The 11,939-nt window shown below is 47.1% G+C and overlaps 1 protein-coding gene across 3 annotated transcripts in view; it reads right to left on the minus strand.

Moving 5' to 3' along the window:
- Positions 1–11,939, minus strand: part of mapk8ip1b (mitogen-activated protein kinase 8 interacting protein 1b) — a 90,194-nt gene that overhangs the window by 49,940 nt on the left and 28,315 nt on the right. For 2 of the 3 annotated variants that reach the window (XM_055649271.1, XM_055649273.1), the window contains exon 2: positions 342–447. In XM_055649271.1, coding sequence (XP_055505246.1) covers positions 342–447 — 106 coding nt within the window. Of the gene's footprint in view, positions 1–341; positions 448–7,721; positions 7,996–11,939 lie in introns of those variants that run through there. The other variant, XM_055649272.1, reaches the window with a different exon arrangement.

Genomic DNA, 11,939 nt, shown 5'->3' on the forward strand with positions numbered 1-11,939 from the left:
TAAATTGTCACGTGTACCGAGATACAGTGAAAAGCTTTTGTTGCGTGCTATCCAGTCAGCGGAAAGACAATACGTGACTACAATCAAGGCATTTACAGTGTACAGATACAGGGTAAGGGAATAACGTTTAGTGCACGGTGAAGCCAGCAAAGTGTGATCAAGGATAGTCCGAGGGTCACCAATGAGGTAGATAGCAGTTCATTATTTGAGCAGTGATAGCTGATCTCTGCTCCCCTCTGTCACACCTCCTCTCCTTGTTGCTCCTCTGGCTGCCCTCTTCCCCCAGCCCACGCTAGCGAGCGTGCTGATCTCCGGCGTGGTAACTAATCACGAGCCCTTACCCGAGCTGCCAGACCATCCTTGCAGTGGAGGCTGATCCCACATTCGTCCGTGATTTCCGACAAGTCTTCATCTTCAAACTCCTCCAGACTTATGTCGTGGGTTAACCTGCGGAGTGACACAGAGCAGTAGACCGGGTCAGCACGGGTCCAAGTACAAGGGCAACATTCTGCAGCCTAATGCCCCTGTCCCACTTAGGAAACCTGAACGGAAACCTCTGGAGACTTTGCGCCCCACCCAAGGTTTCCGTGCGGTTCCCGGAGGTTTTTGTCAGTCTCCCTACGTGCTTCCACTACCTGCAACCTCCGGCAACCACCTGCAACCACGGAAACCTTGTGTTGGGCGCAAAGTCTTCAGAGGTTTCCATTCAGGTTTCCTAAGTGGGACAGGGGCATAAGCTTATAACTTGTTATAATTTATAGGAGCAGAATTAGGTTATTCAATCCATCAGGTCTATGCCATTCAATCATGGCTGATCTATCTCCCCCTCCTAACCCCATTCTCCTGCCTTCTCCCCATAACCCCTGACAAGACTCAGTCAATCTCTACCTTAAAAATGTTCATTGACTTGGCCTCCACTGCCTTCTGTGGCAATGAATTCCACAGATTCACCATCCTGGTGGTGTGGGACTTACTAGCTGCTATCTAGAGGCAGCGACTCCTATATATCTCAGGTAGATCAGTACCTGTGACGGACTGGGCAGTACCTACCACTCTCTCTCATCTCTTTCGCTCCTTGTTCCGTTCCAGAAAAATAAAAGCATGGTGCCCCTGAACCAGCAGCCAGTGTGGCAACTGACCGGAGGGGTGGACTGAAGGGTGGACGTGTACGGGGCAGAATACTTGAGCACGACTCACGTAATGCTTTGGCTACACTTTCCATTAAAAAAAATCTGAGACATTTTGCATTAGATCTTCACTCGAAATGGAATGACGCAATGTCTGCAGAAGATTGAAGATTATGCATCGTCTGATCGCTGACGAGAATGACCTAGGAAGACCTTTTTTTAGAGTGGAGCTTACGAGACAATTGATTAATGTTTCCCCGGCGGCCAGTGTTAATCCCATTACTCGAGCACCATTCTGCTGCATTCGGTCACTCAGTAAAGCTGATTCCATGCCACCGGACATCCGCAGTGACGGGCGCAATCACACTGGTGTGGAGTACAGGTTGGTGGAGTGCACTGGCTCAGCTCCACATCTGATCCCTCTCTGATTTTACGGGTGTATTTAAGAAAGTATCCCGACTGGTTGCATCGCGGGCTGGCACGTCAATTGCAATGCACAGAAATACAAGAGTGTGGTGGACTCGGCCCAGTCAATCATGGGCACAGTCAGCCCTGCCATCAAAAGCATCCACACGAGGCACTTCCTCAAGAGGCTGGTATGTTGTACGTTCTCCTCCTCCCACAAACCAAAGAAGTACAGGTTTGCAGGTCAATTGGCTTGGTATAAATGGAAAATTGTCCCTAATGTGTGTAGCATTGTGTTAACAAGTAACAACATGACATACAGTGACAATTACGAATGACTCAGAAAACACTAAACATTAATAATAATAAAACATTAATGATAAAACACCATTGATCAAGCATGTGAACCAACAAAATACCAGGTCAAAGGGAGGCCACAGATTTTTGGCTGTTGAGTAGAGCACCTACTCGTGGATAAAAATTGTTTTTATGTCTGGCTGCGGCAGATTTGACAGCCCGGAGCCGCCTTCCAGAGGGAAGTGATTCAAACAGTTTGTCGCCAGGGTGAGAGGAGTCAGAGATGATCTTGCCCTGGGGAATGTGCGGGGATCGCTGGTCGGTGCGGACTCAGTGGGCCGAAGGGCCTGTTTCCATCGGGCAGGAGCTACAGAAGCCTGAAGACCCCACACCACCAGGTTCAGGAACAGCTATTTTCCTACAACTATTAGGTTCTTCAACTGACCTAAATAACCCTAATCCTCCCTCAACAACAGATCAGTTATCAGTCACCCTTCAATGGTTTGAAGAAGGGTCTTGACCCGAAACGTCGCCTATTACTTCTCTCCATAGATGCAGCCTCACCCCCTGAGTTTCTCCAGCATTTTAGTCTACCTTCGATTTTTCCAGCATCTGCAGTTTCTTCTTAAACAGATAACGATGGATCATTACTTCCACTACCATGGACTTGTTTTTTAAATTGTGTTTTGTGCCCATGTCTGTTTTTGGTGCAGTCTTCTTTCTTTTGGAAACTTGTGCAATCTTGGTATAATTTATAATTTTGTGTGTTGTCTGAGTCTGAGTGCGTGCAATGCTATTTTTAAACAGGGTTTTCATTGTTTAGTAGTTTAGTTTAGTTTAGAGATACAGTGTGGAAACAGGGCCTTCAGCCCACCGAGTCCACGCTGACCAATGATCACCAAATCACACTAGTTTTATGCTGCGTACTAGGGACAATTTACAGAAGCCAATTAACTAACAAACCTGCATGTGTTTGGAATGTGGGAGGAAACCAGAGCACCCAGTGAAAAGCTACATGGTCACAGGGAGAACATACAAACTCCACACAGACAGTACCTGTAGTCAGGATCAACCCCGGGTATCTGGCGCTGTAAGGCAGTAGCTCTACCACTGTGCTGCCCCAAACCAGAGGGGCAACATTTTCACACAGAGGGTGGTGGGTATCTGGAACAAGTTGCCAGGGGAGGTAGTTGAGGCAGATATTTTGTAACAATATTGAAAATAAATTTGGACAGGTACATGGATAGGAAAAGTCTTGTTTTCAAGAGAGAGTTAGATTTAGCTCGTAGTGCTAACGGAATCAAGGAATATGGGGAAATAACAGGGTATTGATTTTGGATGATTTGCCATGATCATATTAAATGGTGGTGCTGGCTCGAAGGGCCGAATGGCCTACTCCTGCACATATATGGCTAAATGGGAGTTGGGGCCAGTGCAGACACCTTAGTCGGCATGGGCAAGTAGGGCCGAAGGGCCTTTTTCCGTGCTTGTATGACTCTATGACTCTCAATGTGATGAGGGTCAAGGGTCACCGAGAGCCATAAGGCAAGAAATGGTTGCCACATTATAGGAGGGATGTGGGGGCTTTGGAGCGGGTGCCGAGGAGGTTTCCCAGATGCTGCCTGGATTGGAGGGTACTCGCTATAAGGAGAGGTTGGATGGCCTTCCATTATATTCACTGGAGCGTCGGAGGTTGAGGGGAGACAGTAGAATGTATAATGTATAACACTGCGAGAGACACAAATAGGATAGACGGTGAAATCTCCTTCCCAAGGTGGAAATGTCAAAGAATAGAGGGCACAGCTTTAGGATGCGAGGGGCAAAGTTTAAAGTGGAAGTGTGGGGCGTGTTATTTTTACAGAAGGTGCCAGAATCATCTGCCAATGCTGGTGGTGGAAGCAGATATGATGGGGGCGTTTGAAGTGACTTTGAAATCCAGAAATGGAGGAAAATGGATCACATCCAGGCAGAGGCAGAGGAGGTTAGTTTGTTGGCATTGTGTTCAGCAACTTCACCGCTGGGCCATTGTGCTGCCCTTGTGGTTTAATCTTCTCCCTCGAGTCTAAACCATGGTGCATAGAAATGACCATCAGGAGCAGAGTTTGCTTCTACAGTGTGGCACATTTAATGTGAGTGGTAAGAACAGCTCCATCCAAGTCCGCAAGAAATTGCAGCGAATTGTGGACGCAGCCCAGAGCATCACGCAAGCCAACCTCCCTTCCATTTATACCACCCTGCCAAGGCAAGGCCAGCAACATAATCAAGGACGAGTCACACCCTGGCCACTCCTTCTTCTCCCCTCGCCCATCGGGCAAGAGGTATAGAAGTGTGAAAACGCACACCTTCAGATTCAGGGACAGTTTCTTCCCAGCTGTTATCAAGCAGCTGAATCATCCTATCACAACTAGAGAGCAGTCCTGAACTACTATCTGCCTCGTTGGTGACCCTTGGACTATTTTTGATCGGACGTTGCTGGCTTTAGCTTGCACTAAACGTTATTCCTTTATCACGTCTCTATAGACTGTAAATGGCTTAACAAAATCAACTGTTTGGGACATCATTAAGAAGAAAGAGAGCACTGGTGAGCTTACTAATCGCAAAGGGACTGGCAGGCCAAGGAAGGCCTCCACAGCTGTTGATAGAAGAATTCTCTCTAAAATAAAGAAAAATCCCCAAACAACTGTCCGACAGATCAGAAACACTCTTCAGGAATCAGGTGCGGATTTGTCAATGACCACTGTCCACAGAAGACTTCATGAACAGAAATGCAGAGGCTACACTGCAAGATGCAAACCACTGGTTAGCCACAAAAATAAGATGGCCAGGTTACAGTTTGCCAAGAGGTACTTAAAGGAGCAACCACAGTCCTGGAAAAAGGTCTTGTGGACAGATGAGACAAAGATTACCTTTATCAGAGTGATGGCAAGAGCAAAGTATGGAGGAGAGAAGGAACTGCCCAAGACCGAAAGCATACCACCTCATCTGTGAAACACTGTGGTGGGGGTGTTATGGCCTGGGCATGTATGGCTGCTGATGGTACTGGCTCATTTATCTTCATTGATGATACAACTGCTGATGGTACTAGCATAATGAATTCTGAAATGTATAGACACATCCTATCTGCTCAAGTTCAAACAAATGCCTCAAAACTCATTGGCCGGTGGTTCATTCTACAGCAAGACAATGATCCCAAACATACTGCTAAAGCAACAAAGGAGTTTTTCAAAGCTAAAAAATGGTCAATTCTTGAGTGGCCGAGTCAATCACCTGATCTGAACCCAATTGAGCATGCCTTTTATATGCTGAAGATAAAACTGAAGGAGACTAGACCCCAAAACAAGCATAAGCTAAAGATGGCTGCAATACAGGCCTGGCAGAGCATCACCAGAGAAGACACCCAGCAACTGGTGATGTCCATGAATCGCAAGCAGTCATTGCATGCAAAGGATACGCAACAAAATACTAAACATGACTACTTTCATTTACAAGACATTGCTGTGCCCCAAACATTATGGTGCCCTTAAATGGGGGGACTAGAAATATAGACAAAGAAAATAGGTGCAGGAGTAGGCCATTTGGCCCTTTCGGCCTGCACCGCCATTCAATATGATCATGGCTGATCATCCAACTCAGTATCCTGTACCTGTCTTCTCTCCATACCCCCTGATCCCCTTAGCCACAAGGGCCACATCTAACTCCCTCTTAAATAAGTATAAACACGACTGTAATTTCTACATGGTGAAACCAAAATGTATAAAAATGGCCTTTATTAAAATCTGACAATGTGCACTTTAACCACATGTGATTTTTTTCTATTACAAATCTCAAATTGTGGAGTACAGAGGCAAATAAATAAATGATGGGTCTTTGTCCTAAACATTATGGAGGGCACTGTAAACTAAAGGGTGAAAATGTATAGGGCTGTGGGATACTTTGGCCAAGGGGAGAACTGATAGAAGTATATAATATTTATGAGAGGCATAGATACGGTAGACAGTCTGAACCTTTTTCTCAAGGTGGAAATATTAAAATCTAGAGGGCATAGGTATAAGGTCAGAGGGGGGAAATGTTTAAAGGAGATGCGTGGGACAGGTTATTTTACAGAGAGAGAGAGAAGTGTGTGCCAGGAACACACTGCCAGGAATGGCGGTGTAAGCAGAAGCGATAATGGCTTTTAAATAGGCTTTTGGATAGGCACATGGACCTGCAGGGAATGGAGGGATACGGATCATTCATAGGGAGAGAAGATTAGTTTAACTTGGCAACATGTTCGACACCGTCATTGTGGGCCGAAGGGCCTGTTTCTGTGCTGTACTGTTCTATGTTCTAAACATGGTGGAATAGAAAGTCGTTGCTGAGCAGAAAGGAAAGTACAAGAGGGAATGACGGTGCAGGCTCGAAGGGACGAATGGCCTACTCCTGCACCTAATTTCTATGTTTCTATGTTTCTATCCACTGGACATCACTTCATGCACAATTTCACCTGATAGGAGTAGAATTAGGCCATTCGGCCCATCAAATCTACTCTGTCATTCAATCACGGCTGATCTACCTCTCTCTCCTTACCCCATTCTCCAGCCTTCTCCCCATAACTCCTGCCACCCGTACTAATCAAGAATCTATCCATCTCTGCCTTAAATATATCCATCAACTTGGCCGCCACTGCTTTCTGTGGCAATGAATTCCACAGATTGACCACCCTGAGGGCTGATTGAAGCAGTTGTTTCCCCCCCCCGTTTAACAGCCGTCCGTCTCCTCACCGCTCAGCTCTGCCCCAGTCCCTGATTGCTCAACCCTCGTCTCCCAACACGCAGAGGGAAGCTTAACCTTGAAAGCCTTCAGTTGTGGTGCAGAACCGGCACCACTGATCGATAACTTGACGCCAACTCTGCCTGCGCAATGCTGACTTCTTCCAGCGAGGTCTACACCACTGTGTTCAGGACCCTGGTCTACAACAGCGCTGTTTATGTGGCCCTCCCCAAACGTACATTGCACATTGCAGCAAACAGAATAGCCCAATGAGACAGAATGCACACTAACAGTAACAGCCCTTGCAAGCAAAGAGTTTACCTTTAACCGTTAACCTTTAAGAAGCAAATTAATATAAAGCATCAGAACACAGTGTGGTCAAAGAGCAAATTCAGGGTCATTTCAGGATCAGAATGAGGCAAAACACTACTATTTTCTGTGCAGATGGTGGTCTACAGCGTAGATATAAAAAGCTGGAGTAACTCAGCGGGACAGGCAGCATCTCTGGAGAAGAACGAGAACGAGACCCTTCTTCAGACTGTGAGAGTCAGGCAAGATGGAAACGAGAGATATAGGTACGTATGTATGTACATTCCATATCCCTCGTCTCTCTCTCTCTCTCTCCCCCCCGGACTCTCAGTCTGAGGAAGGGTCTCGACCTGAAACGTCACCTGGTCCTTTTCTCCAGAGATGCTGCCCGACCCGCTGAGTTACTCCAGCATTTTGTGTCTAACGACTATTTCCTTTGTCTCTGCCCACAAATAAACATTCTTAAACAATGAATCAAGCCATCTGCTTTGCCACACGGTGAGCAGATTACATCCAGAAAACACACAGAAATCAAGCAAACACATTATTTTAAGGAAGGTCACATCTAGCTATTTTTTGTCCCCAGTGAAATTAGAGAGGAAAAGAGATCACTTTGATACAAGTTGCCGTTTCGCCATTCCTGGAAAACCCGGACTTCTAATACTTAATCTATTGCCGGGAGCCAGGATATTTTAACAAGTAGTGTACAGAGGAATAAGCCTCTGGTTCTTTCTGTCGGAGAGTTCCGTGCACAAGCTAAATCTCTGCGGGTCCACCAACTTGTAAACCGGTGCACAGACAGAACGTAACGCTGGACTTGGACCCTCTGCCTACCAGTCCTCCCAATGGTCTTCAATCCACTTCTCCTCCTCAGAATCCATGTTGGAGGGAGGTGACATTTATGCACCAGCCTGGTGCACCATTCCTCTCACATCCCAGCTGAAAACATCTCCAGGAGAGAGCCACCGAGATTGCACTCCGTGGCATCGAGAGTCTCCTAATCCATAGCTCGGCCCCAGAGAACAAAGTCTTTGCTGCACATGAAAGAGAGCAATGGTGATCCTAGCCTCTCTCTAGCCCAGCACGGAAAAGACTGGCTAAACCGTCTGCCTCAGTTCATCCTCATATATTATTTACAGCTTAAATCAATAAGTTTCACTTTCCAAGCCCTGCTTTATTACCACACCCCCCCCCTCTTTGCCGTCTCTCTCTCCTCCTCTGCATCCCGGGAGATCCTGTTACACAAATCAATCATCTGTAGCTACGGAAATCTGCAGCCCTGGGCAGAGCACACAGCGACCAACAGATGACTTCAGGGTAAAGACGCTGGGAGAGAGGCGCACCACTCAGCCACACACAAACAATTAGGGCTCTATTCCTTCGAGCGCAGTTGACGAGGGGTGATCTTATAGAGGTGTACAAAATCATGAGAGGAATAGATCGGGTAGACACCCAGACCTTGTCCAGAGTTGGGGAATCAAGAACCAAAGGACATAGGTTTAAGGTGAGGGGGGGTGCGGGGGGGGGGGGGGGGGGGGGAAGGGGGGCGCTCTGTTTCTGTTCACACAAAGTGAGGTGGGTGTATGGGACGAACTGCCAGAGGAGGTAGTTAAGGCAGGGACTGTACAACTCCTGAGAAACATTTAGATGGGTACATGGACAGGACAGGTTTAGAGGGATACCGGGCCAAATGTTAGGGCGTCAGGGGTCCTGGGGAGGAGACATGAGAATGGGGTTGAGAGGGAGAGATAGATCAGCCAAGATTGAATGGAGGAGTAGACTTGATGGGCCGAATGGCCTAATTCTACCTCTATAATTGATGAACTTATTCTCGACGCCTCATCTTTCTTTGGAGTCGTGGGAGGTAATCTACTTTGACGATGCGTTTGACGGATGGGCTTAGCATTAACCTCTCAAGTTCCTCTACATTCTGGGCCATTGAATGGACAATCCATGTCACCACTGTGCTCCACAATGTGCCTTCCTCCTGCACCATTTAACCTCATCCCATCACCTCTTGTGTGTCTGCACCTTCCCGGGGTCAGAGGTGGCTCAGAGGGTGGGATGCACAGCTCCAGGTCAGACCCTAGGCTGTGTCGTTCATCACTGCTCCCTCCCTCCCTGTATGCAGAGGCCGGGTCCACAGCAGAGCTGTGATTGAGGGAGGATCTTATAGAAACTTACAAAATTCTTAAGGGGTTGGGGACAGGCTAGATGCAGGAAGATTATTCCCGATGTTGGGGAAGTCCAGAACAAGGGGTCGCAGTTTAAGGATAAGAGGGAAGTCTTTTAGGACCGTGATGAGAAAATCATTTTTTACACAGAGAGTGGTGAATCTGTGGAATTCTCTGCCACAGAAGGTAGTTGAGGCCAGTTCATTGGCTACATTTAAGAGGGAGTTAGATGTGGCCCTTGTGGCTAAAGGGATCAGGGGGTATGGAGAGAAGGCAGGTACAGGATACGGAGTTGGATGATCAGCCATGATCATATTGAATGGTGGTGCAGGCTCGAAGGGCTGAATGGCCTACTCCTGCACCTATTTTCTATGTTTCTATGTGCTTCCCAGAAAACAGAGGCACATTTCAGAGCGAGTCCGTAAGTCACGGACTTCATCTACACTTGAATATTCATCTACACTTGAATATCAAAATTTCAAAGAACTGAGTACCTTCCTTTGGCCAACACTTATCCTGATCATCCAATCCCACTGCTCTCAATCACCCAAAACTATTTTATCTACCTGTTAATTCTGTCATAGAGACATACAGCACGGAAACAAGCCCTTCAGCGTAACTCGTCCACGTTGACCAAGATGCCCCATCTAAACTCGACCCATTTAGTTTAGTTTCATTTTGAGATACAGCACAGAAACAGGCCCTTTGGCCCACGAGGGACAATTTACAATTTTATCCAAGCCAATTAACCTACAAACCTTTACATCTTTGGAATGTGGGTGGAAACTGGAGCTCTCAGAGAAAAAACCCATGCAGGTCACGGGGAGAACGTACAAACTGCGTGCGGACAGCACCCGTAGCTGGGATCGAACCCAGACCTCTGGCGCTGTAAAGCAGTAACTCTACCGCTGCGCCACCATGCCGCCCACGTTTCATCAAATATCTTTCAAAACCTCTCAGTCCATATCTCTAAATCGTTTCTATCCATGTACCTGTCCAAGGGTCTTCAATATGTTGTTGTCGTACCTGCCTCACCCCCTTCCTCTGGCAGCTTATGCCGTACCACCACCCTCCGTGTGGAAAGGGTAATACGCCCTCTAGCATTAGACCCCATACACAGGGAAAAGACTGAGCCCATCCACCTTATCTATGCCCCTTGTGACTTTATAAAGCTCCAGTGCTTCATGGAGATCACAATGATGGTGAACACTACCACCTTCACGGAGTTAGATCATGGAACAAGCTGCCAGAGGAGGTAGTTGTGGCTGGGACTGTCCCAACGTTTAAGAAGCAGTTAGACAGGAACACGGATAGGACCGGTTTGGAGGGTTATGGACCAAGCGCAAGCATGTTGGACTAGTGTAGCTGGGACATGTTGGCCGGCGTGGGCAAGCTGGGCCGAAGGGCCTGTTTCCACGCTGTATCACTCTATGACCCTATGATGGAATCTGGTTGGGTGAAGTGGACGTGAGGTCCAACATGTGCAAGGATGAGGCGCAGTTTTATAACGGTGGGTGGGAGTGCTGAATGCCGCAACCTGCAACGCAATGATTGAGGCTTGCGACTTGGTTCAAATTACAGTTCACTCACCGATCTCACCACTCATATAATGTCATTGAACGTGTTAGAATGCAAGAAATCTTCAGGTAGTTTTGGGGGTGGCACAGTGGCAGAGTTGCTGACTTACAGCGCCAGAGACCCTGGTTCGATCCTGACTACGGTAGCTGTCTGTACAGAGTCTGTTTGTTCTCCCCAGGACCACGTGGGTTTTTTACTGGAGCTCCAGGTTTCTCCCACACTCTAAAGACTCACAGGTTTGAAGGTTAATTGGCTTCTGCAAAATTGTAAATTGTCCCTAATGTGTAGGATAGTGCTAGTGTGCGGGGATCGCTGGTCGGCATGGACTCGGTGGCCTGGACCTTCAAAACATTTATCAACCTCCATTTAAAATATCACGGTGCATAACCCTCTGGGGTGAAGGCCCTGTTTCCATGCTGTATGTCTAAAGTCTATGTGTTCTAGTCTTTGACATTTCCATCCTGTGGAACAAAAGGTTCTGACGGTCTACTCTATCTATGCCTCTCTTAATTATATATATTTTTATCCCCCCCCCCCCCCCATCAGTCTGAAGAAAGATCCTGACTCAAAACTCCGGCCTATCCACTCCCTCCGCAGGTGCAGCCTGACCCGCTGAGTTCTTCCAGCATTTAGCATCTAACACCAGTCTATTTTCCTGCTTTGGTGCAGCTGAGTCTGATCCAAAACACAATGTAAATGGCTTTAAATTTGGGGCACTAATTTAAGATAAAGTGAATTTGAAGTTCTACCTTCCTGTTATCACTCATTCCCACGGGATCTGAAACAAATGAGATCATTAATTATTCTTGTATCGTTACACAATAGCAGATCTAAAATAACCTGCTCCCACATCAGTTCCTCAACGTTTTGCTCCAAGTGATTCACCCACAAGGCCGCTGTTGCCCATTTGATTTGTTCAACGTATTGAGCCATACAGGCCCTTCGGCCCAACTCATCCATTGCGACTAAATTGCCCATTTAGGCCAGTGCCATTTGCCCGAGTTTTACTCGTAGGTAGGTCGTAGTAGATAGTGATGGTAGTCGTAGGCAGTCGTAGGTCGGTAACTGGCCCGAGAAATGACATCATTTTATCATGTGATAATTTTCCACTCGTAGCTCCTTGTAGGTTGTCTTAGGTGTGGAAGACCGAGGTCGAGGGGGGTCGTAGGAAGTCATAGACATAGTCGTAGGAGGTCTTTTACTTCGGCGAGTCAACACAACCTTGACAGTTTTTCAACTCGTCTAGGGTCTTCTAAACTTGTGGATTAGGTCTTCCAAGTGGGACAGGCACTTAAGAACC

The sequence above is a fragment of the Leucoraja erinacea genome, chromosome 18, assembly GCF_028641065.1.
Source record: "Leucoraja erinacea ecotype New England chromosome 18, Leri_hhj_1, whole genome shotgun sequence".
Classification (NCBI taxonomy): Eukaryota; Metazoa; Chordata; class Chondrichthyes; order Rajiformes; family Rajidae; genus Leucoraja; species Leucoraja erinaceus.